At 42.1% G+C, this 22126-nt stretch overlaps 1 protein-coding gene across 2 annotated transcripts; it reads left to right on the top strand.

The window, feature by feature from the left end:
• The first annotated feature begins 299 nt into the window (after positions 1-299).
• On the top strand, positions 300-20489 carry LOC117502218 (lamin-A-like). 2 transcript variants are annotated; one of them, XM_034161253.1, is made up of 13 exons: positions 300-996; positions 1733-2088; positions 3646-3802; positions 5533-5658; positions 5749-5919; positions 6295-6420; positions 7237-7457; positions 7552-7825; positions 7913-8020; positions 8098-8217; positions 9507-9563; positions 9751-9945; positions 19835-19870. In XM_034161253.1, the coding sequence occupies exons 2-13, from the start codon at positions 1751-1753 to the stop codon at positions 19868-19870; spliced, it is 1929 nt and encodes a 642-aa protein (XP_034017144.1). In that variant the 5' UTR covers positions 300-996; positions 1733-1750. The 2 variants fall into 2 exon arrangements, with proteins under 2 accessions (XP_034017144.1, XP_034017143.1); XM_034161252.1 differs by lacking the exon at positions 300-996 and having other exon boundaries at positions 1751-2088; positions 19835-20489.
• Positions 20490-22126: the final 1637 nt, after the last annotated feature.

The raw sequence follows: 22126 nt of genomic DNA, 5'->3' as shown, positions 1-22126 counted from the left end.
TCACTGATCACACCAAACGCCAATCCCACAGATAAGGACACACCACAGGAAAACGGCTGCAAAGAAGTACAGATTATTACTCAATATTTTGAGTCAGCAGAGAAAGTTACCTGATTGGTAGTTGATTTCTCGGCGGGGAGGTGGAGTTGCAGTCCGGCCTTTATGGTGGTGGTGATGAGTAGTGGATGAGTGACAGCTGGTACGGATGATGAGTGACAGCTGTCACTCCTGGTCGCTCCGACGCCCTCTCGTGCTTGAAGCCCGCACTTCAAGCAGGGCGCCATCTTGTGGTGGTGGGCCAGCAGTACCTCCTCTTCAGCGGCCCACACAACAGGTGAGACTTGAAGTTTTTTGAAAAAAAAATTTTGACCATTTTTATGGACCACCCTAGCAAGCACGCACACATTTCACACAACTAGTGGTAGATGTGTCTTATGGGCCGATGCTAAAAACCACATAGCCACCTTCAGATTAGCTCCTGTGTTAATGTTTAGAGGTTCCCCTTATGTGGACTTTATTGTCCCCACAATGCAAGAGGTCCCCATGAGGTGACTGTCGAAACAGATCTTTGTCCCCACAATGTGATGTATACCTGCGCACACACACACACACACACACAAAATCTAAAATTTGTGTGAGCAGCAACGTTTGAGTAAGACTCAACTCTCAGGCAGTAGTTCTATTAAAAATTATTCTTCACATGTATCAGATGGCTTTTTTTTTTTTTTGGACACTGTGTGAGTCATCCATTCATTTTGGACACACAGAGGAACAACCACCTACTGATGCCAGACTTGAGGCCAACCTCTCTCTTCTGTTCTCCTCCCATCTCATTCTTTCCTACTGGGGGACTCTCAGATGGATCTGCAAACGGCAGACTAACCGTCTGAACTGTGGACAGGAACTAACAGGAACCTTTCCCATCACAAGAAAACTAACCAGCACATCTGTGATCACCCCTGCAGCCCCATTTCTCTCCTAACCATCTTATAAAAGGTAAATCTATTCATAAAATGTGTAATATTTTGTGTGGGGACATTAGTTTGATTTTTTTTTGGGGGGGGGGGGGTGGACTCGATAACCCCTCCCATGTCTTTTGATTCTCGATTCTCTCTTAAAAAAAGTCTTTCTTTAGTGTTGATTTCAAGATAGTTAGGAATACTTGTATTCTTTTCATAATGTACCTAAATTACATTTTTGATTGTGGAATTACTGTAACCCTGTAGCTTCTTACAACTTTTTAAATAAAGTTTATTTTAGCATTTTTATTTTTGTAATATCTGAAGTGCATGATTGATTCTGATCCAACTTTAATTTCTGTTTGCACATATGTGCAAAATTGTCATGGAACTAAAAACAAAACCTCACATCTGAATTTGTTTACAGTGGAATTTCTACCTGAATAAATAAAAGATTGTTGGGCTTTAGCATGAAAACTTCATCTGTATTCAACTTTTAAAAATTATTTTGCACACTATAAACCCATTCATGTATACATTTCCTATATCACATTGCTTTAAATGTTTTTATATTCTTATTTCTCTGTTCCTGCATTCTTTTTATGTACACTAAGAGCTTCTGAAAGTGAATTCAGTTTCAGATTATGTGTGAACATATTTAGGAATTAACCTGCCTATTGATTCTGATTCTGATTAAGATGTTTGTATTTGTAGCTGCAAACCAAGTGATAAAAACAAACACCCATAAAGCACAGCTGTGTTTGTTCCTAAAGACATATCAGATTGGTGCGATGGCGACTACCAAAAATACTTCCAGGGGCGCAAATACGCCGCTATCCCCTAACCGCATCACCCGGCTTCAGGAGAAGGAGGACCTGTGCAATCTCAACGACCGTCTGGCCATCTACATTGACAAGGTCCGCTCGCTGGAGGCTGAGAACGCAGGTCTGCGCCTACGCATCACCGAGTCGGAGACAGAGGTCACCCGGGAGCTGACGGGCCTGAAAGCCGCTTACGAAACGGAACTGGCCGACGCCCGTCAGACTCTGGACTCGGTGGCCAAGGAGCGTGCACGCCTGCAGCTGGAGCTGGGCAAGCTGCGCGAGGAGCACAAGGAGCTGAAAGCCAGGTGGGTCACGCCCCACCACATCATGGAAATCTTAGAGCCGCCCCTGTGCTAAAGAGAATTGAAGTCAAACAAAAGCTGGTCTGATGGTGGAGTCTGGTCTAGAATGGAAACCAGAGCGTGTTAGGGGTGAAGCCACAAAAAAGGGGCAGAGTCAGGAAATACAAACTTCCGGTAAATGTCATAAACTAAATTTTTACAAAGCATGGCGAAAATGGGTGGAGTCAGGCCTCTTTTTTTTTTTTTTTTTTTTTACCATTTACCTTATCTTTTTACAAAACAGGGCATGTTAATCCAACAGTTTTTCACAAAACCCAACTGAATATGTCGATTCTGATCTGGAAACTTTGGGTTCAACCTGAATAAAGGTCTGAAATATAAAAACACCAGTGTGCTCGAATGATTATTATTATTATTATTTTTAACTGAATATCATGAGAGGGAAGAGCTGCCTGGAGGATTTAGAATCCCTCGTTGAGCAGAATCTGCAGGGACGGTGAGATTTGTGTGTTTGGGGTGTGATGATCTGATGGTGGTGGAACTCGTCCTGCCGGTGTGGAGCCGCTCCCTAGTGTGGCCTCCTCATTTCTCTCTGCAGCTTGACGTCTGCTGCCACATCCAGAGTCTGATGACTAACTTTTTCCCCGTCTCTCCTCCTCGACCGCCACAATACTCTTACACACACACACACACACACACACACACACACACACTACGTGGCAGTGTCTGCAAAGCTCTGCTCTTCTTGCTGCTACAGTTTTTCCATAAATATTGAGATGGCAGAGTGTGTTTGGCAAAGCCAGGCTGTTGCCATGGCATCATCTCCTCCAAATACCAGCAGTTGTGGTTTGTGGGTAAAAGAGCCGCGGAGAAGCCGCCAGTCCCTGTGGCCTATGAGTCATCTGCATGCCTGGAAACACGGAGGTCTTTCCCCTGTTTCTGCTTCATCCAGGCTGCATCCTAATTCTAAAATAGCCCACTTTTTATACATTAGTCTGCATGAAGGAATTCAGTTTCTATTTAGCTTTTAAAGTTACAGTGTGTAGGATTTAGGGGTGTAACAGCACTCATAACCATCTGTTCATTAGTGTGTAATTACCTCCAAAAATGATTCTAAGTGTTTTTATGATCTTAAAATGAGTCCTTAAAATCTACATGGGAGTGCCCCCCCATGGAGGCCGCTGCGTTGCACTTATACTTATTCTGCCTTTTGCATTTTTGCGGTGCGGCCAGACAATTGAAGAAAAAAAAGGGAAGGTATCAGCGGTTACTCCGCTAAACACTGTACTGGTTGTAGTGCAGGCTAGCAAGTTTGACAACCCTCCTTTTAGGGAAATGGGGGTTCAATGTGTTGTTTGTCACAAGAAAAGGCAGAGGAGCGTGATTCCCTGTCGCGAAAGAACGTGATGGGAAAGAAAATCATGACCGGCAACAACATAATGCATTCTGCAACTCCATCACTAGATGACACTAGCTCCTGTAGCCTTAATTGCACAGAAAAAAAGGGAAATCCTACTTAAGTGTTTGCTGAAATGAGAGTTAAACTGTTTTTCTTCCCAGGAACACTAAAAAGGAGTCTGATTTGGCAGCAGCGACGCAGAGGCTGAAAGACCTGGAGGCTTTGCTCAACTCGAAGGATGCATCCCTGACGACGGCTCTGGGAGAAAAACGCAACCTTGAGGTGGAAAATAGGGACCTGAAGGTGCAGGTTGCCAAGGTAACGTCAAACTCTGCACTCCAAAACCCCAAAAAAAAAAAAAAAAAAAAAGAGTGGAAACACAATCACTCAGGGATTCAACATCATCAAGCGTCTATCTCATTTACAAACCTGCTCGACCTTTGACCTGTTGCAGTAACTGCTAGACCTTAAGTTAATGGCAGTTTTTTTCTTCTTCTTCTTTTTTAAAGATCTCAAATGTGCAGATCATTGAAAATTTCCCTCAGGAAGATTACACACAAGTATAAAGTACAGTTTGGATATTTAAATGAGTGTGCATGTCCGGTCGTGTGCACATGGTTGAGTTGTGGTTGGTTTTTGTATCTCTCATGCAGACAATATTCATATGTACAGCAGATGACAGTCCCCAGTGAGTATGTACAAACTTACCCCAGAAAGGCCTCAAATCCGATTTGAAATCAATTTTTTTTCCCTGTGCTGTTCCAGGGCTTACCGCTGCAACCCTGTGGCGCCACCTGCTGGTCAGACATCAAAAACACAATGACGTCAAGGAGGCAGAAAAGAATTCCTTCTTGTTATGCTTGACAAAAAACTGCATGTCTCTGACATATTATTATTTTCTTTATTTTATGGTCTATTTGAGTTTCCTGATCATCCACAGGTTGTGCTGAATCTGTGGAGATAAACCACTCCATATACAAAATAATACACACATAATACTAAAAAATAATAAACTAATAAATAATAATAATATGATTAAAATACTACATAAATAAATCACATAAATAAACTAATAAATAATAATAATATAATTAAAATAATACATAAATAAATGAATAAACGAATAAATAATAATAATAATAATGATTAAAATAATACATAAATAAATAACACAAATAAACTAATAAATAATTATTATAATAATTATTAAAATAATACATAAATAAATAACATAAATAAACTAATAAATAATAATAATGATGATGATGATGATTAAAATAATACATAAATAAATAACATAAATAAACTAATAAATAATAATAATAATAATAATAAGAAGAAGAAGAAGAATTAACACAAAATATTACAAATGAAATACAACCAAATGATTACGTTAGAGATGACCTGGCTTTAACCACATTAAATCCATCTTTTGTACAGGGTAGAATGGTTTATGCAATTTTAAGATAATTAGAAACCAGATATTAGTTAAATATATGAGAATTTTGGAATTTGTTGGACAAATATGTGAGGATCAGGGAGGAAAAACCCCAATACATTTACATTACAATATACAACATAGATTTTTATGTAAAATATATGTTTATTGAGAAATACAGATTGAATGAAATAACAACAAAGATTAACAGAGCCCGGCAAAAGTTAAAAATTAAAATGTGGGTCAAATCAGGGAACTCAGATATGAAAAAAAAAGAATAGTTTAAATCTGGCATGATGACTAAACTGAAATAATATGTGCAGCGAACATCAACAGAGGTACAAAAGCGTGTCAGGAGTTTGTGGTTCAGTGTGTGAGTAACAGACTGAGGAACTGAATCATTCGTGAGAGAAAACGCCCAAACAAACGTGAAAGTGTCCAAAAATGAATGTGTGAGAAGAGTCACAGCAGTGAAATGTGGTTGTGGTTGTTGTATTACTCTTTTTTTATGTTTTCTAATAGATTATTAGATTGTCACAGTGTGTCCGTTGCAGAGTTCTACCTACTGGCGTCAGTGTTCATGAAGTTATTTTTTTTGTGTGTTTTTTAGCTGGACAGCAGTTTGGCCGATGCCAAGAAGCAGCTGCAGGATGAGATGCTGAGGAGGGTGGATGGAGAAAATCGCATCCAGACCGTGAAAGAGGAGCTGGAGTTTCAGAAAAATCTCCACTCTGAGGTCAGACTCCAGTTCTTCTCATTTATGAAAGTGTCACCTGCTAGAAACCCCCAAGTGTTTGAAGTGAAAACGGTTTGAATTGTGCCACAGGAGCTGAGGGAGATAAAGCGGCGCCACGAATCTCGAATGGTGGAGCTGGATAACGGCCACCAGCAAGACTTTGAGAGTAAGCTGGCTGAGGCTCTGATGGAGATGCGCAATCAGCATGAGCTTCAAATTAAAATGTACAAGGAGGAGCTTGAGAAGACCTACAATTCTAAGGTGGGCTTTCAATTTTAGGTGGTGATTTGAAAAAAAAAAAAATATATATATATATATATGTGTTGTGTATAAATATTTGCAAATTTTTGCAAATGTCATTTACACCTGACTTTTTCTTTCACAAAGGAAAAAAAATGCTTTCATGTTAGTTAATTAGTAAATACATTGTAAATATATTCCATAATATTTGTTGGTGACTGTAAAATGTGTGTTGGATTTTCACCTTTCAACCATCTCTCAAACTGGACATATATGTAATTTACTGTATATAGATTTTGTTATGAGTTTTTTTTGTTATTGTTGAATTGTGTGCCGAATAAATTCATTCATTCGTTCATTCATTTATGTCTGCCTCTTTGTGTCTCTGTGTGTTAGTTGGAAAGTGCTCGTCAGTCTGCAGACCGCAGCAGCAACCTGGTGGGAGCAGCGCATGAGGAGCTGCAGCAGACACGTATCCGCCTGGAATCTGCATCCGCTCAGCTCAGTCAGCTGCAAAAACAGGTCACCTAAAGCACAAAACCCCACTCAGCGAACCCGGTTTAGCCCGTTGCTAGACAACGTTGGCATTCCTGCAGAGTAAATTTTGGAGTGATAAATTATCACTGTAGCAAGTGCACATTGTTTCAGTGTGAAATCACCTCTCATGATTGCACTCTCACATATTCAAATGATCACTGTGTTTCCACACTATCTGATATTACTACAAAAATATGGGATACCACATGGTTCTTATGTCGGCCCTTTGTTATTTTCACGTTGTATAGGGCCTCTTGGTGAGTACATGCATATTTTTGGAATAACTTATCACTGTATGCTGATGATACCCAGTTTTACATAGCGGTAACTACACTTGAATTACTGGTAAGTAAAATCTGTGCAAAAGCAATTTTAGTACAAAATATATTTCTGACATTTTCTTGTTTTCTATGTTTTGCTTGAGCAATTCTATTTATTTATTGGCTACAGCTGTTTGCCATTAATACAGAATATTCATTTACATTTTTTATGCGCTTTAAAACCACAGAATGTCCCAGCAGTAGTTTTGAGAATAACCCCAACAAAAAATGCTGTATGTGCCTGTACTGCCCCTTAATAGGATTAGGAGAAGTCCAAAGACAGACATGTAATAGTGCTGTAGTTACTGAAGAACTGAATAACTGTAGCAGAACTATAATGGCAGAGACATGACAAACATTGAAAGTGAATATAAAACTACATTTTAGCCAACATGTTATTTTTGTTATTTAGCTGGACCACGTGTAATGGTTGTAAGTCAATCATGATCAAATTAAAAACATAATTTCTTTTCTGATTTAGCTGGCGGCCTGTGAGGCAAAGGTGAGGGAGCTGGAAGATGCTCTGTCTCGAGAACGGGACACCACACGCCGCCTGCTAGGACAGAAAGACAGAGAAATGGCCGAGATGAGGCAGCAGATGCAGCAGCAGCTGGATGAATATCAGGAGCTGCTGGATGTGAAGCTGGCTCTCGACATGGAAATCTGCGCCTACAGGAAGCTTCTGGAGGGCGAGGAGCAGAGGTCAGTGGGATGATGGGTCACAGTTGGCTTTTTATCCATATTCTGTTTCTCTCCACCTTCCATCTCTCACATGTCATCATGTCCACCCCAACAGGCTGCGTCTCTCTCCCAGCCCCCCTTCAACCAGAGTGACAGGAAGTATGATCTCTTCATCTGCAGCAAACTCTCGATCGGTCCACTGCAGAGCTCAGGGCTCTCCGACAAAGAGGCGTCGCCCCAATGACACCGACAGCGAGGCGTCTAGCTTTGCTGGGGGCGCCGTGGCCCGAACTCGCATCACCCAGCAAGCTTCAGCCAGCGGCCGGGTGACTGTGGACGAGGTGGACCTGGACGGGAAATATGTCAGACTCAGCAACAAAGCAGATGAGGTGAGAAGAAACTATTCACTGCACAACAATCAGACATCCTGCGACAATCTACAAAGGTTTCACCAAAACATCATCTTGTGTCGCCAGGACCAGAATTTGGGGAATTGGCAGGTGAAGCGGCAGGTTGGATCTGCTGCACCGATTACCTTCAAGTTTCCAGCTAAATTCACTCTGAAGGCAGGTCAGAGGGTGACGGTAAGTTAGCACCTTTACTTGGCGGTATCATTACTGATGGACACCTGGTTACAGATACCTGATTTGTTTTTTCTCAGATCTGGGCCTCCAGTGCTGGTGGAACCCACAATCCTCCATCTGACTTTGTGTGGAAGACACAGGCATCCTGGGGCACTGGAGACCTGTTCCGGACCACCCTGATCAGTGCCAGTGGAGAGGTATATGGACTGTGATATGTCATTTGGTGGACATCTTAACAACATGTTAGTTTTATTGAGGAAGTAGTTCTAATATAAACATCTGTACGCTGAAGAAATGGTCACACTGACATTTTGGTTGCAAAATGTTAGGCTAAATTTAAGTTTATTTCAAAGGAATTCATCAGATTCTGTGGATTTGATCAGATTTTCCACCAGGAGGTGACATAGTCCCGTGAATTGTCCACATAATTTGTGACAGACCAGTTTGCAGTGATGTCCAAACACAAACTTTCCTGATACTGCTGACCTCTGGAGAGACTTGTCTAAAGTGGTAGCAGTTACTATATTAGTTTGCTGTTTCGCATAATAAAATCTTGTAAAACTGTCCAAAGAAGTGCAACCTGTCCCAAAACCAGATCAATGTCTTTTTAATCAACTGTAAGACAAGACTGGATAGACTGGATGCAGCGATGGGGAGTCCGGTTGAGCACCCTAAAACTTTGAACATGTCCGTAACCAGTATGACTTTAACAAAACTTTCCCATGTTAGCCGAGCAGCACAATGATCCCGGTCAAGCTAGTCGGGCGTAAAAGCAGCACTGTTTATAACTTAGGCACTGACAGACCAAGCTAGCTAACTAGCCTATCGCAGTTCAATAAAGAGATTCTCAAGCCAGCTAGCTAGCTTGAGTTGTTAACTTGCTGCTTGGTTGAAAACAGATTTGATTGTTTGCTAGAAAATAATATATGTTGCAACAAAAAAAGAAAATAAAATGCATTTCCTGGATAAGATTAGCATGTGACTTTATTATATAATTAAATGTTGCAGCATTGAGGGTTGCTGTTCGTATAACACAACAGCAACTGAGAACCAGCAAGACGTCACAAGCTGTCCTGCCGACTCCGCAAAACCACATCAATAAAATCTGCTAACCCCCAATCCACCCCCCACCACCACCCCCACGGTGGACTGGACGCATGCATGGACTGTCATCAATTATTGTTGTGTTCTGTATTGTAAACCTTTTTGATAGAATGGCCTCAGCAGTGGGTCACTCCTTTGAGTCTGGTCTGCTTGAGGTTTCTTCCTCAGTATTCTCAGAGGAGGTTTTTCCTTACCACTGTCACCTGTGTGTTTGCTCTAGGGGTTCGTAACATTAGACCTTACTTGTGTGAAGCGCCTTGAGGCAGCTTTGTTGTGATTTTGGCACTTTATAAATTAAATAAACTGAATTGAAATTGAATTGCTAATGTGCGATTACAAAGTACTCTTTATATTTTTAAATGCTCTAACTTTTTCCTTCCAGGAAATGGCAATGAGGAAGGTCACCCGCACACAGTTTGAGGAAGAAGATGATGACATGGTGAGATCTAAAAACACGGTTATCACTAAACACAACGCAATGCTGAGTCGAGGACACAAGCTCATTTCAGAGTCAGAGTCCCACCTATGACTGCCCCCGCCACCCAAGGCCACCCCTTGGACCTGCCCGTGCTCTTCCCCACTCACTTCTATCCTCCCACCTCCTCTTTGTGTCTCTCTGCATCCAGGTGGCTCACAGCACCTGTGGGGACGGCGAGTACAACCTGCGGAGTCGGACGGTGGTGTGCGGCTCCTGCGGCCTTCCATCAGACAAATCCAGCAGCTGTTCTGTGTCCTCGCCATCCCGCTCCTTCCGCAGCGGTGGCATCTCCGATGGCTTACTGCCTCACTCCTATGTGTTCAGCTCCAGCACACCTCACAAGGTGAACAGCTTCTGTGGCACACACACAAAATAATCAGAGACACTTGGGGCCCAAAAGAAATTGTTTTTACTGAATGCATAAACCAACATTTTTAAATGGCAGTGACAGGGGTGTAGGCAGAAATCATAAAATGGGTGGGCCCAGAAAAAATCAGACGGTCCTAACCTTTGGGGTTGTAGGGTAAGGTGTAGGTGTAGGTATTATACAACCCCTGGCAAAAATTATGTAATCACCGGCCTCGGAGGATGTTCATTCAGTTGTTTAATTTTGTAGAAAAAAAGCAGCTCACAGACATGACACAAAACTAAAGTCATTTCAAATGGCAACTTTCTGGCTTTAAGAAACACTATAAGAAATCAGGAAAAAAAATTGTGGCAGTCAGTAACGGTTACTTTTTTAGACCAAGCAGAGGGGAAATATGAATATGGACTCACTCAATTCTGAGGAATAAATTATGGAATCACCCTGTAAATTTTCATCCCCAAAACTAACACCTGCATCAAATCAGATCTGCTCGTTAGTCTGCATCTAAAAAGGAGTGATCACACCTTGGAGAGCTGTTGCACCAAGTGGACTGACATGAATCATGGCTCCAACACGAGAGATGTCAATTGAAACAAAGGAGAGGATTATCAAACTCTTAAAAGAGAGTAAATCATCATGCAATGTTGCAAAAGATGTTGGTTGTTCACAGTCAGCTGTGTCTAAACTCTGGACCAAATACAAACAACTTGGGAAGGTTGTTAAAGGCAAACATACTGGTAGACCAAGGAAGACATCAAAGCGTCAAGACAGAAAACTTAAAGCAATATGTCTCAAAAATCGAAAATGCACAACAAAACAAATGAGGAACGAATGGGAGGAAACTGGAGTCAACATCTGTGACCGAACTGTAAGAAACCGCCTAAAGGAAATGGGATTTACATACAGAAAAGCTAAACGAAAGCCATCATTAACACCTTAATAGAAAAAAACAAGGTTACAATGGGCTATGGAAAAGCAATCGTGGATCCTGTTGATTTGGATCCTCTTGCTTGCCTCTACTGGTGGTTGGCTCTCACTGCGGTATTGTATCACTTCCTGTTCCGGAGCACAGCGGTGTTTTTCTGTATCTGTTAGCTGTTTAATCTGCGCAGTTAGATTGATCTAGTTATCTAGATTACGATTTGTTTCCCAGTGTAATCTTTACGTGCCTTAACTAAAGCACTCCTTCTGCTGAATCACCTCTAAATTATTTACACATTATTCACTTTGCGTGTTTTTAGGAATCCGCTAGCTTAGCGTAGCTACTAGCTCTTAGCCGATTTAGCATGGCGGCTTCTCCTGTCTCTCCCGCACTTTTCTGCTCTGGGTGTGAAATGTTTAGTTATTCCTCGGCCTCCTTTAGCAGTAACGGTACTTGTAATAAGTGTAGCTTATTCGTAGCTTTGGAGGCCAGGCTGGGCGAATTGGAGACTCGGCTCCGCACCGTGGAAAATTCTACAGCTAGCCAGGCCCCTGTAGTCGGTGCGGACCAAGGTAGCTTAGCCGCCGTTAGTTCCCCCCTGGCAGATCCCGAGCAGCCGGGAAAGCAGGCCGACTGGGTGACTGTGAGGAGGAAGCGTAGCCCTAAACAGAAGCCCCGTGTACACCGCCAACCCGTTCACATCTCTAACCGTTTTTCCCCACTCGACGACACACCCGCCGAGGATCAAACTCTGGTTATTGGCGACTCTGTTTTGAGAAATGTGAAGTTAGCGACACCAGCAACCATAGTCAATTGTCTTCCGGGGGCCAGAGCAGGCGACATTGAAGGAAATTTGAAACTGCTGGCTAAGGCTAAGCGTAAATTTGGTAAGATTGTAATTCACGTCGGCAGTAATGACACCCGGTTACGCCAATCGGAGGTCACTAAAATTAACATTAAATCGGTGTGTAACTGCAAAAACAATGTCGGACTCTGTAGTTTTCTCTGGGCCCCTCCCCAATCGGACCGGGAGTGACATGTTTAGCCGCATGTTCTCCTTGAATTGCTGGCTGTCTGAGTGGTGTCCAAAAAATGAGGTGGGCTTCATAGATAATTGGCAAAGCTTCTGGGGAAAACCTGGTCTTGTTAGGAGAGACGGCATCCATCCCACTTTGGATGGAGCAGCTCTCATTTCTAGAAATCTGGCCAATTTTCTTAAATCCTCCAAACCGTGACTATCCAGGGTTGGGACCAGGAAGCAGAGTTGTAGTCTTACAGACCTCTCTGCAGCTTCTCTCCCCCTGCCATCCCCTCATTACCCCATCCCCGTAGAGACGGTGCCTGCTCCCAGACCACCAATAACCAGCAAAAATCTATTTAAGCATAAAAATTCAAAAAGAAAAAATAATATAGCACCTTCAACTGCACCACAGACTAAAACAGTTAAATGTGGTCTATTAAACATTAGGTCTCTCTCTTCTAAGTCCCTGTTGGTAAATGATATAATAATTGATCAACATATTGATTTATTCTGCCTAACAGAAACCTGGTTACAGCAGGATGAATATGTTAGTTTAAATGAGTCAACACCCCCGAGTCACACTAACTGTCAGAATGCTCGTAGCACGGGCCGGGGCGGAGGATTAGCAGCAATCTTCCATTCCAGCTTATTAATTAATCAAAAACCCAGACAGAGCTTTAATTCATTTGAAAGCTTGTCTCTTAGTCTTGTCCATCCAAATTGGAAGTCCCAAAAAACCAGTTTTATTTGTTATTATCTATCGTCCACCTGGTCGTTACTGTGAGTTTCTCTGTGAATTTTCAGACCTTTTGTCTGACTTAGTGCTTAGCTCAGATAAGATAATTATAGTGGCCGATTTTAACATCCACACAGATGCTGAGAATGACAGCCTCAACACTGCATTTAATCTATTATTAGACTCTATTGGCTTTGCTCAAAAAGTAAATGAGTCCACCCACCACTTTAATCATATCTTAGATCTTGTTCTGACTTATGGTATGGAAATAGAAGACTTAACAGTATTCCCTGAAAACTCCCTTCTGTCTGATCATTTCTTAATAACATTTACATTTACTCTGATGGACTACCCAGCAGTGGGGAATAAGTTTCATTACACTAGAAGTCTTTCAGAAAGCGCTGTAACTAGGTTTAAGGATATGATTCCTTCTTTATGTTCTCTAATGCCATATACCAACACAGTGCAGAGTAGCTACCTAAACTCTGTAAGGGAGATAGAGTATCTCGTCAATAGTTTTACATCCTCATTGAAGACAACTTTGGATGCTGTAGCTCCTCTGAAAAAGAGAGCTTTAAATCAGAAGTGTCTGACTCCGTGGTATAACTCACAAACTCGTAGCTTAAAGTAGATAACCCGTAAATTGGAGAGGAAATGGCATCTCACTAATTTAGAAGATCTTCACTTAGCCTGGAAAAAGAGTCTGTTGCTCTATAAAAAAAGCCCTCCGTAAAGCTAGGACATCTTTCTACTCATCACTAATTGAAGAAAATAAGAACAACCCCAGGTTTCTTTTCAGCACTGTAGCCAGGCTGACAAAGAGTCAGAGCTCTATTGAGCTGAATATTCCATTAACTTTAACTAGTAATGACTTCATGACTTTCTTTGCTAACAAAATTTTAACTATTAGAGAAAAAATTACTCATAACCATCCCAAAGACATATCGTTATCTTTGGCTGCTTTCAGTGATGCCGGTATTTGGTTAGACTCTTTCTCTCCGATTGTTCTGTCTGAGTTATTTTCATTAGTTACTTCATCCAAACCATCAACATGTTTATTAGACCCCATTCCTACCAGGCTGCTCAAGGAAGCCCTACCATTATTTAATGCTTCGATCTTAAATATGATCAATCTATCTTTGTTAGTTGGCTATGTACCACAGGCTTTTAAGGTGGCAGTAATTAAACCATTACTTAAAAAGCCATCACTTGACCCAGCTATCTTAGCTAATTATAGGCCAATCTCCAACCTTCCTTTTCTCTCAAAAATTCTTGAAAGGGTAGTTGTAAAACAGCTAACTGATCATCTGCAGAGGAATGGTCTATTTGAAGAGTTTCAGTCAGGTTTTAGAATTCATCATAGTACAGAAACAGCATTAGTGAAGGTTACAAATGATCTTCTTATGGCCTCGGACAGTGGACTCATCTCTGTGCTTGTTCTGTTAGACCTCAGTGCTGCTTTTGATACTGTTGACCATAAAATTTTATTACAGAGATTAGAGCATGCCATAGGTATTAAAGGCACTGCACTGCGGTGGTTTGAATCATATTTGTCTAATAGATTACAATTTGTTCATGTAAATGGGGAATCTTCTTCACAGACTAAAGTTAATTATGGAGTTCCACAAGGTTCTGTGCTAGGACCAATTTTATTCACTTTATACATGCTTCCCTTAGGCAGTATTATTAGACGGTATTGCTTAAATTTTCATTGTTACGCAGATGATACCCAGCTTTATCTATCCATGAAGCCAGAGGACACACACCAATTAGCTAAACTGCAGGATTGTCTTACAGACATAAAGACATGGATGACCTCTAATTTCCTGATTTTAAACTCAGATAAAACTGAAGTTATTGTACTTGGCCCCACAAATCTTAGAAACATGGTGTCTAACCAGATCCTTACTCTGGATGGCATTACCCTGACCTCTAGTAATACTGTGAGAAATCTTGGAGTCATTTTTGATCAGGATATGTCATTCAAAGCGCGTATTAAACAAATATGTAGGACTGCTTTTTTGCATTTACGCAATATCTCTAAAATCAGAAAGGTCTTGTCTCAGAGTGATGCTGAAAAACTAATTCATGCATTTATTTCCTCTAGGCTGGACTATTGTAATTCATTATTATCAGGTTGTCCTAAAAGTTCCCTAAAAAGCCTTCAGTTAATTCAAAATGCTGCAGCTAGAGTACTGACGGGGACTAGAAGGAGAGAGCATATCTCACCCATATTGGCCTCTCTTCATTGGCTTCCTGTTAATTCTAGAATAGAATTTAAAATTCTTCTTCTTACTTATAAGGTTTTGAATAATCAGGTCCCATCTTATCTTAGGGACCTCGTAGTACCATATCACCCCAATAGAGCGCTTCGCTCTCAGACTGCAGGCTTACTTGTAGTTCCTAGGGTTTGTAAGAGTAGAATGGGAGGCAGAGCCTTCAGCTTTCAGGCTCCTCTCCTGTGGAACCAGCTCCCAATTCAGATCAGGGAGACAGACACCCTCTCTACTTTTAAGATTAGGCTTAAAACTTTCCTTTTTGCTAAAGCTTATAGTTAGGGCTGGATCAGGTGACCCTGAACCATCCCTTAGTTATGCTGCTATAGACGTAGACTGCTGGGGGGTTCCCATGATGCACTGTTTCGTTCTCTTTTTGCTCTGTATGCACCACTCTGCATTTAATCATTAGTGATCGATCTCTGCTCCCCTCCACAGCATGTCTTTTTCCTGGTTCTCTCCCTCAGCCCCAACCAGTCCCAGCAGAAGACTGCCCCTCCCTGAGCCTGGTTCTGCTGGAGGTTTCTTCCTGTTAAAAGGGAGTTTTTCCTTCCCACTGTAGCCAAGTGGGGTTTTACATAATTATTGTATGGCCTTGCCTTACAATATAAAGCGCCTTGGGGCAACTGTTTGTTGTGATTTGGCGCTATATAAAAAAATTGATTGATTGATTGACTGTGGATGACTGGATGAAAGTCATATTCAGTGATGAATCTCGAATCTGCATTGGGCAAGGTCATGATGCTGGAACTTTTGTTTGGTGCTGTTCCAATGAGATTTATAAAGATGACTGCCTGAAGAGAACATGTAAATTTCCACAGTCATTGATGATATGGGGCTGCATGTCAGGTAAAGGCACTGGGGAGATGGCTGTCATTACATCATCAATAAATGCAGAAGTTTACGTTGATATTTTGGACACTTTTCTTATCCCATCAATTGACAATGCAAGCAGCAACGCAACGCTTAGTCATGTAAAGTCCTTTAAAATAAAAATTCAAAATATGTCCGCAACATGAAAACAGGTTGGCTCGGCAGCCAAATTATGAAATTGATAAACAATGGAAACGATGGCTCGGCGGCCAAATTAAAAACCATCAGAACGGACACCAACATGATTCGTGGCAGTTGCAATATAATATTAGGCCTATTATAATTAGGCCTATTTAGAAGAAAAAAGTAATTAATGGTCTGACACATTTGATGATTCTTTTTAATGCTACAGCAGGAGACGACGGGGTTTTTTGTTGAACTCTCATCACGTCATCATAGTCCAACGATTCGGTCAGTTCTCTTTCAAAGGAAAGCACGGAGAGTGCATTCAGTCTGTGAGTCAACATGGATGTTCTGGTGGATGTTTTTATCCATTTACAGTTTTTATTGATTGCTTTGACACAGTAGTCGACTCAAAATCCACATTTCTCAAAACAGTTAACGCAGAGGCCTAAACAGTGGCACCAATGGTCAAAATGACACATTTTGCTTGCAAAAGGCTCTAACTCTGCTAAAACATTTCAACTATGGACCAAAAGCAAATTTTGCCCTCAAACAACACAACTTGCACACAAGTGCATAAGCGCTTCCAATCAGTCATTAGACAAGGGGCATCAAAATACAAAATGCAGCACTCAATGTGAATCAGTGCTGCATTACTGGTCATTGTACCTAATGACTGAGCTACAGTAATGACTGAGCAGTTTACATGTCAGTGCCATTTGTAGTCAAATTTGCCTTCTTGCAAAAAAATTGATCCAGATATGCTGTGATGAAAATTTTATTGATTGCAGTATTCATTCTTGTTTTTCTTATTTAGACCGTGGCTAACAAATGAAATATCCCAACAGAAACCACATATAGAATATGAAAGAAAAAATAAAATCCGTCACTGTGTAAGACATTAGGAAAATAAAAATAATAATTCTGTACAATAAAGAAAAAAAAATCTCTACTAGTCTATTCTCTCTTGATGAATAGGCCACATGGCCTCATCTACATCACACTCAATATTTTCCCTTGCGATGCACCTAGGGAAGAGTCTTCTAGCATGCCTTATCCATCCTTGGCATGCCTCTGCATCTATGTCTTGGGCAGCAGCGGTCATTGCATCAAGCAAGGGCATCTGCTCATAGGGGCGGTGGTCGTATACCTTCCATCTCCATGCACTGAAGAATTCCTCTATAGGATTTAAAAATGGAGAGTATGGAGGAAGGAATTGCATCATCATCCTCGGGTGCCCCACAAACCACTCATTCACCACACGAGAGTGGTGGAATGCCACATTGTCCCAGATGATTACAAACAGTGGCATGCCAGGCCTCAACAGCCCTCTTTCCTGAGGCGGGATGAGCCTGTCATGCAGGGTGTCCAAGAATGCAATGAGGCGCTCAGTATTGTAGGGGCCAACAGCTGGAATATGGCTGAGGACGCCATCATTAGAAATAGCAGCACACATAGTAATGTTGGCGCCCCTCTGCCCTGGAACTGTAATAGTGGCCCTATGCCCAATGAGGTTCCTCCCACAGCGCCTCACTTTACAGAGGTTGAAGCCGGCTTCATCGACATAGATGAAAATATGATGTGCCCCCTCAGCTTCAAGCTCCATGATATGCTGAAGAAAAGAAAAAGCAAAATTACAATTACATACAGTAAAGGTAACTCCAGTTGACAGTAACTGCATGATATGCCAAGGCACAACAGTATAGTACTGTAATGTGTCCTTACCTCCACGTATTGGCATCTGGCTTCCTTCACAGCATCAGAGTTCCTCTGGAAGGGAACTCTGTAGAGCTGTTTCATAGCCATGTTGTTCCTAATGAGGACATGGGCAATTGTTGTCTCACTCACAGTATTTACATTTTGAAATACCCCCTGATCTGCAATCACTGCTGCCCTGATTTCACGCAGCCTAATGGCATTATTTGCCAGAACCATGTTCACAATGGCTGCCTCCTGCTCAGCATTCAAAAGTCTGCGTCTACCACCACCGACCGGTAGCTTTTCGATTCTATAAAGAATACATGACATGTGGAATAAAATTACATGACATACTGTATATCACTACAGATATATCTGTATATACTGTATGAGCAACATTACCTGTTCTCCAGTCGAAAAACTCTGACAATGGATGCAACCGTGTTTCTATTGAGAACAGGTTGGACTCCTTGTCCAGCCTCTCTATGTGAAAGACCATGATTTACCACATGATCAATCACAGTTGCCCGAATTTCATCTGTGACTTGAGCCCTTCCAGCTACACCCCCACCTCGCACACGGACTCCTCTTCCTCGGACTCGTCTTCCCCCGAGCCCTCTACCTCTCACTCTCATGTGCCTTAGACCATCCATGCTTGCAAGTTACAACACACAACGTGGCACCTTTTGAACCTGCAGACTGACTGCAAATTGAAAAGTTGTGTGAAGCAGTGTCAAACAGGTGCTCCAGTGATTTCATGCCGGTCAAGAGGTTTCTAAGAGATGGGAATATATGGTTTCTGTTTGGTTACCACAGCTAAAGCAATGAAGTTTGGACTGCTTGAATGACATCTGCATTAACTGATTTGCAAAAGGGTGGGGGAATTGTATCAAACCAGTGACAATGGGTTAACTCATTTGCAAGAGGTGTTTTTTGCTCTGCTGAGAGAGTGATGATGAGGACTGAGAGGTTACCAGTTTCTTCAAACAGGTTAAAGCAATCAATAAAAACTGTAACAGTAGAAAACAGCCGTTCGACAGTGCGTGTTGTTATTGGCATTGTGATGAGGGCCCGCAGAAGACTATTTATTTGAGGAAAAATGTGGTCCCTCGTTTATCGCGGGAGTTACGTTCTAAAATTAACCCGCGATAAGCGAAATCCGCGAAGTAGTCAGCGCTATTTTTTGCAATTATTATAGATGTTTTAAGGCTGTAAAACCCCTCACTACACACTTTATACACTTTTCTCAAACAGGCATTAACATTTTCTCACTTTTCTCTCCTGTGTAAACACTCTCTTTTTTCTTCTGTGCGAGAAGATTATAAAGAGACACATGCAGAACTCTCCCCTCGCTCACTGCCTCCCAAGGTACGGATGCGGGACCCGCAAAGAATCCAAGTCCTCTCTCGGTGGTCACGGAGCTCTGCGGCTGCGATCAACATCCGCATCAAAACAGCGAGCGTAGTCTCTGGACCTGTTGCCAGATTTGGCGCAATTCCGCACAGCAGACAGGAGGGCGGTGTGAGTGGCCCGCTGCTGCATTTACCGAGCCCGCAGAAAGTGCATCAGAGGCAGTGAGAGCAATCGCGGTGATGCCGACCGGTGCCGTGACCGGCCCGCCTGATAAGGACGCAGAACACAATGCGCCGTTAAAAAAAAAAAGCATGCAAAATTGCACTAAAAAAATCTGCGAAACTGCGAGACTGTGAAAGGTGAACCGCGTTATAGCGAGGGACCACTGTACTCTGAAAATGAATTAATAAAAATCACAGAAGATGAACCAGATTTTTTTGACAAAATTTATTAAATGTCGCTAAGTGCTAATGCAATACCATATCATAGGAATACAATGAGGCAACAACAGGTGACTGTCGAGTGTTGACTCAGCCTTCTCATTGGATGGGGTGGGCCCGGCTGACAAGTGGGCGGGCCCAGGCCCATCCAGGCCCACCCCTGGCTACACCTAAGGGCAGTGAGACAAACTGACAAATGTTTGGCAAAACGTCATTTTGGTAGTTCTGAGTTTGGATATGATTTTTTGTGTGTCATATTACTGATGCATCTCAAAATTATTTTCATAACATTGGACACATACCTACAAATAAATAAAGTTGACATATTAGGGGAACAATATGTGTTGGAACAAATCTACGGTGGTTGGTGTGGAATATACTGTCCAGCGTTATCTTCACTAACAGTTAAATCTTATCTTTCAGACCGGCGGGAGAATGGAGAGCTGTCCAATCATGTGAGACAATGGATCCGAGTTGGACCACCAAAAATATTTTGCTTTTTAAATTTACGATTGAACAACTCATCTTATTTTGATTATTTTTTTAAGATATTGTATGCAACAAAAAGTTAAACTGCTTTTTTTACATTATGTACATCAGCAGGTTTCTGTAACATTTTTTCATGCATTTATATGTTTATTAAGGTTGGGGTTTTTTTTTATTAATGTGATTATTAGATTTTGAAATGTCAATTCATTTCAGTTCCAGTTCATATGGTTCAAAATTACTGTACTCTCTCTCTCTCTCTCTCTCTCTCTCTCTCTCTCTCTCTCTCTCTCTCTCTCTCTCTCTCTCTCTCTGAAAACCAGCTGGTAAGATTTTTTGCCTCTGCTACAAATAGTTAATAGAACATTAGCCTTTTGTACCCTGCTGTGCTACATCATATTTACATCAGATTTAATGTGTTATGCTCTTGACTCAGCAGGTTTGTGGTCAGTTTGCTTTTATCTTACTCATTAAATATTGAATAAGACTTGATCTTTCACTAAAAGCAAAGTAGCCTCAACTTTGCTACAGATGTAAAGCTGTGTATTGTATGATTTTACTTATATTAATAAACATGGCTCCTGTTTTCTGATCTGTCTGGTTTCCTTCCAGTAATACTACTACTACTACTACTACTACTACTATAATATACAGTATATGTGTGTGTGTCTATATCATCTATATATGTTTCATTTGGCATTGATGTTCATGTTTTTGGATCCTCTGCGTTTGAGGTTGAGAAACACCTGGGAAGCCTTTATGGAGTCATGAGTTTGCTGGACAGAGGTGTTTGATGATGCTGATACCTTTGAAGAAGGACGAAGGTCCGGGGGCTTCATTTACAAAGACTTGCGTGGATTTCCTACTGAAACATGGTGTACGCCAAAACCCAGAAACTGGCATAAGCACAAAAATATTCTGATGTATCAAAGTGTGCGTACGCATGGATCCAAGCATGTTATGTTTGTACATCCCAATCAACGTGGAATTGAGCGCACAAGCAGACGGACCAACCCCATCCCTTTCCGTGCCCCTTTTTAAATATGCAGATCCATCTAAAAGGCCCTGGGAGCCTGGGATTTCCCACACGGTCACATCATACAACATGAGCAGAGGCAAGAAATGGAATTTTACAGAGACCGAGTCTGAGCAGGAGACACTGCTAAATGAAGTTGAGACATATCTATATTTAGTACCCTGTCAATGGGAGTAATCATGAAACGGAAGCCATAAATGCTGTGGGCTCAGAGCAGCGCACACACACGCAGAAATCAAGACGAAATAGTCAGACATGAAGGTAGATGTTAAACGGAAGATTGCTGCCCACCGCTGAAGCGTGACCACAACAGGCGGTGGGACAGGTGACAAGGACAGGGGACAGGGTACAGACCCCTACACCGACATCACCGGCTCCATTGGCCCCCGTGTCTCCATGTCAGCTGTTGACCTCTGGCCAGCTGGGCGTGTCCACGCCTGCGCTGTGCTGGAATCACAGGAAGACACTGTCAGAGCAATCTGTGGCATCAATGAGCATCTGGATCAAATGATCCACATCCTCAGTGATATTTGTACAGCAACAAAAGCACATAATAACTGATTCCTGTCCTTGCCTCTTCACATGGTTGACATCACATGCTCCCGGGCCCGTATGGCTTCCAGGGTGGGATATAGTAGACGGGTCCAGCATCCAGTTCCTATGGTGGGAGGTTGTACTGTTCTGGCCGCGATCTGCTGTGGCATTATGCAACATTATGGAGGAAGCCACAGGCCAGCACAATATGGCACACCTTCTTAGGTCAGTACAGCACCCCCCCCCCCACCCCAGTGGGACAGTCGGATGATTTTGTTCCGCACAGCTGGCATGGCTTGGTTCAAGGTTGACTGGCACACTCCTGACTGATTGCCCAGCTCCTGATGGAATGCCCCTGTTGCCAGGAAACACAGCGTGGTCAGCACCTGTGTGGGCACAGACAACCCCTGTCTCATCGCGGTATTGCACTGTCAGGCCGGCCAGAGTTCTGAGCGTAACTCCAGTAACACTGGCCTTGGTAATCAGAATCGGTTTATGGGCCAGTTGTTGTCATTTGCAAGTAAATCCTCGCGTTCCCTGAACACACGCTCACGTCGGACTGCACCATTTGCAAGGTCTTCTAACAACGCAGCCATTCTTAATGCTATTTTACGCATTACTTTGCACATGCTTTTATATCTAGCCAGATAATTGCAAAT

This window comes from Thalassophryne amazonica, chromosome 20 (genome assembly GCF_902500255.1).
Source record: "Thalassophryne amazonica chromosome 20, fThaAma1.1, whole genome shotgun sequence".
Lineage (NCBI taxonomy): Eukaryota > Metazoa > Chordata > Actinopteri > Batrachoidiformes > Batrachoididae > Thalassophryne > Thalassophryne amazonica.
The sequence above is the reverse complement of the archived record's forward strand: the minus strand, read 5'-3'. Positions and strand labels throughout refer to the sequence as shown.

Coding starts and splice junctions, on each gene's coding strand:
- LOC117502218 (XM_034161252.1), top strand. CDS start 1,751: ATGGCGACTACCAAAAATACTTCCAGGGGCGCAAATACGCCGCTATCC. Junction 6,421..7,236: donor TCAGTCAGCTGCAAAAACAG/GTCACCTAAAGC, acceptor TTTCTGATTTAG/CTGGCGGCCTGTGAGGCAAA. Junction 9,564..9,750: donor AGGAAGAAGATGATGACATG/GTGAGATCTAAA, acceptor CTCTGCATCCAG/GTGGCTCACAGCACCTGTGG.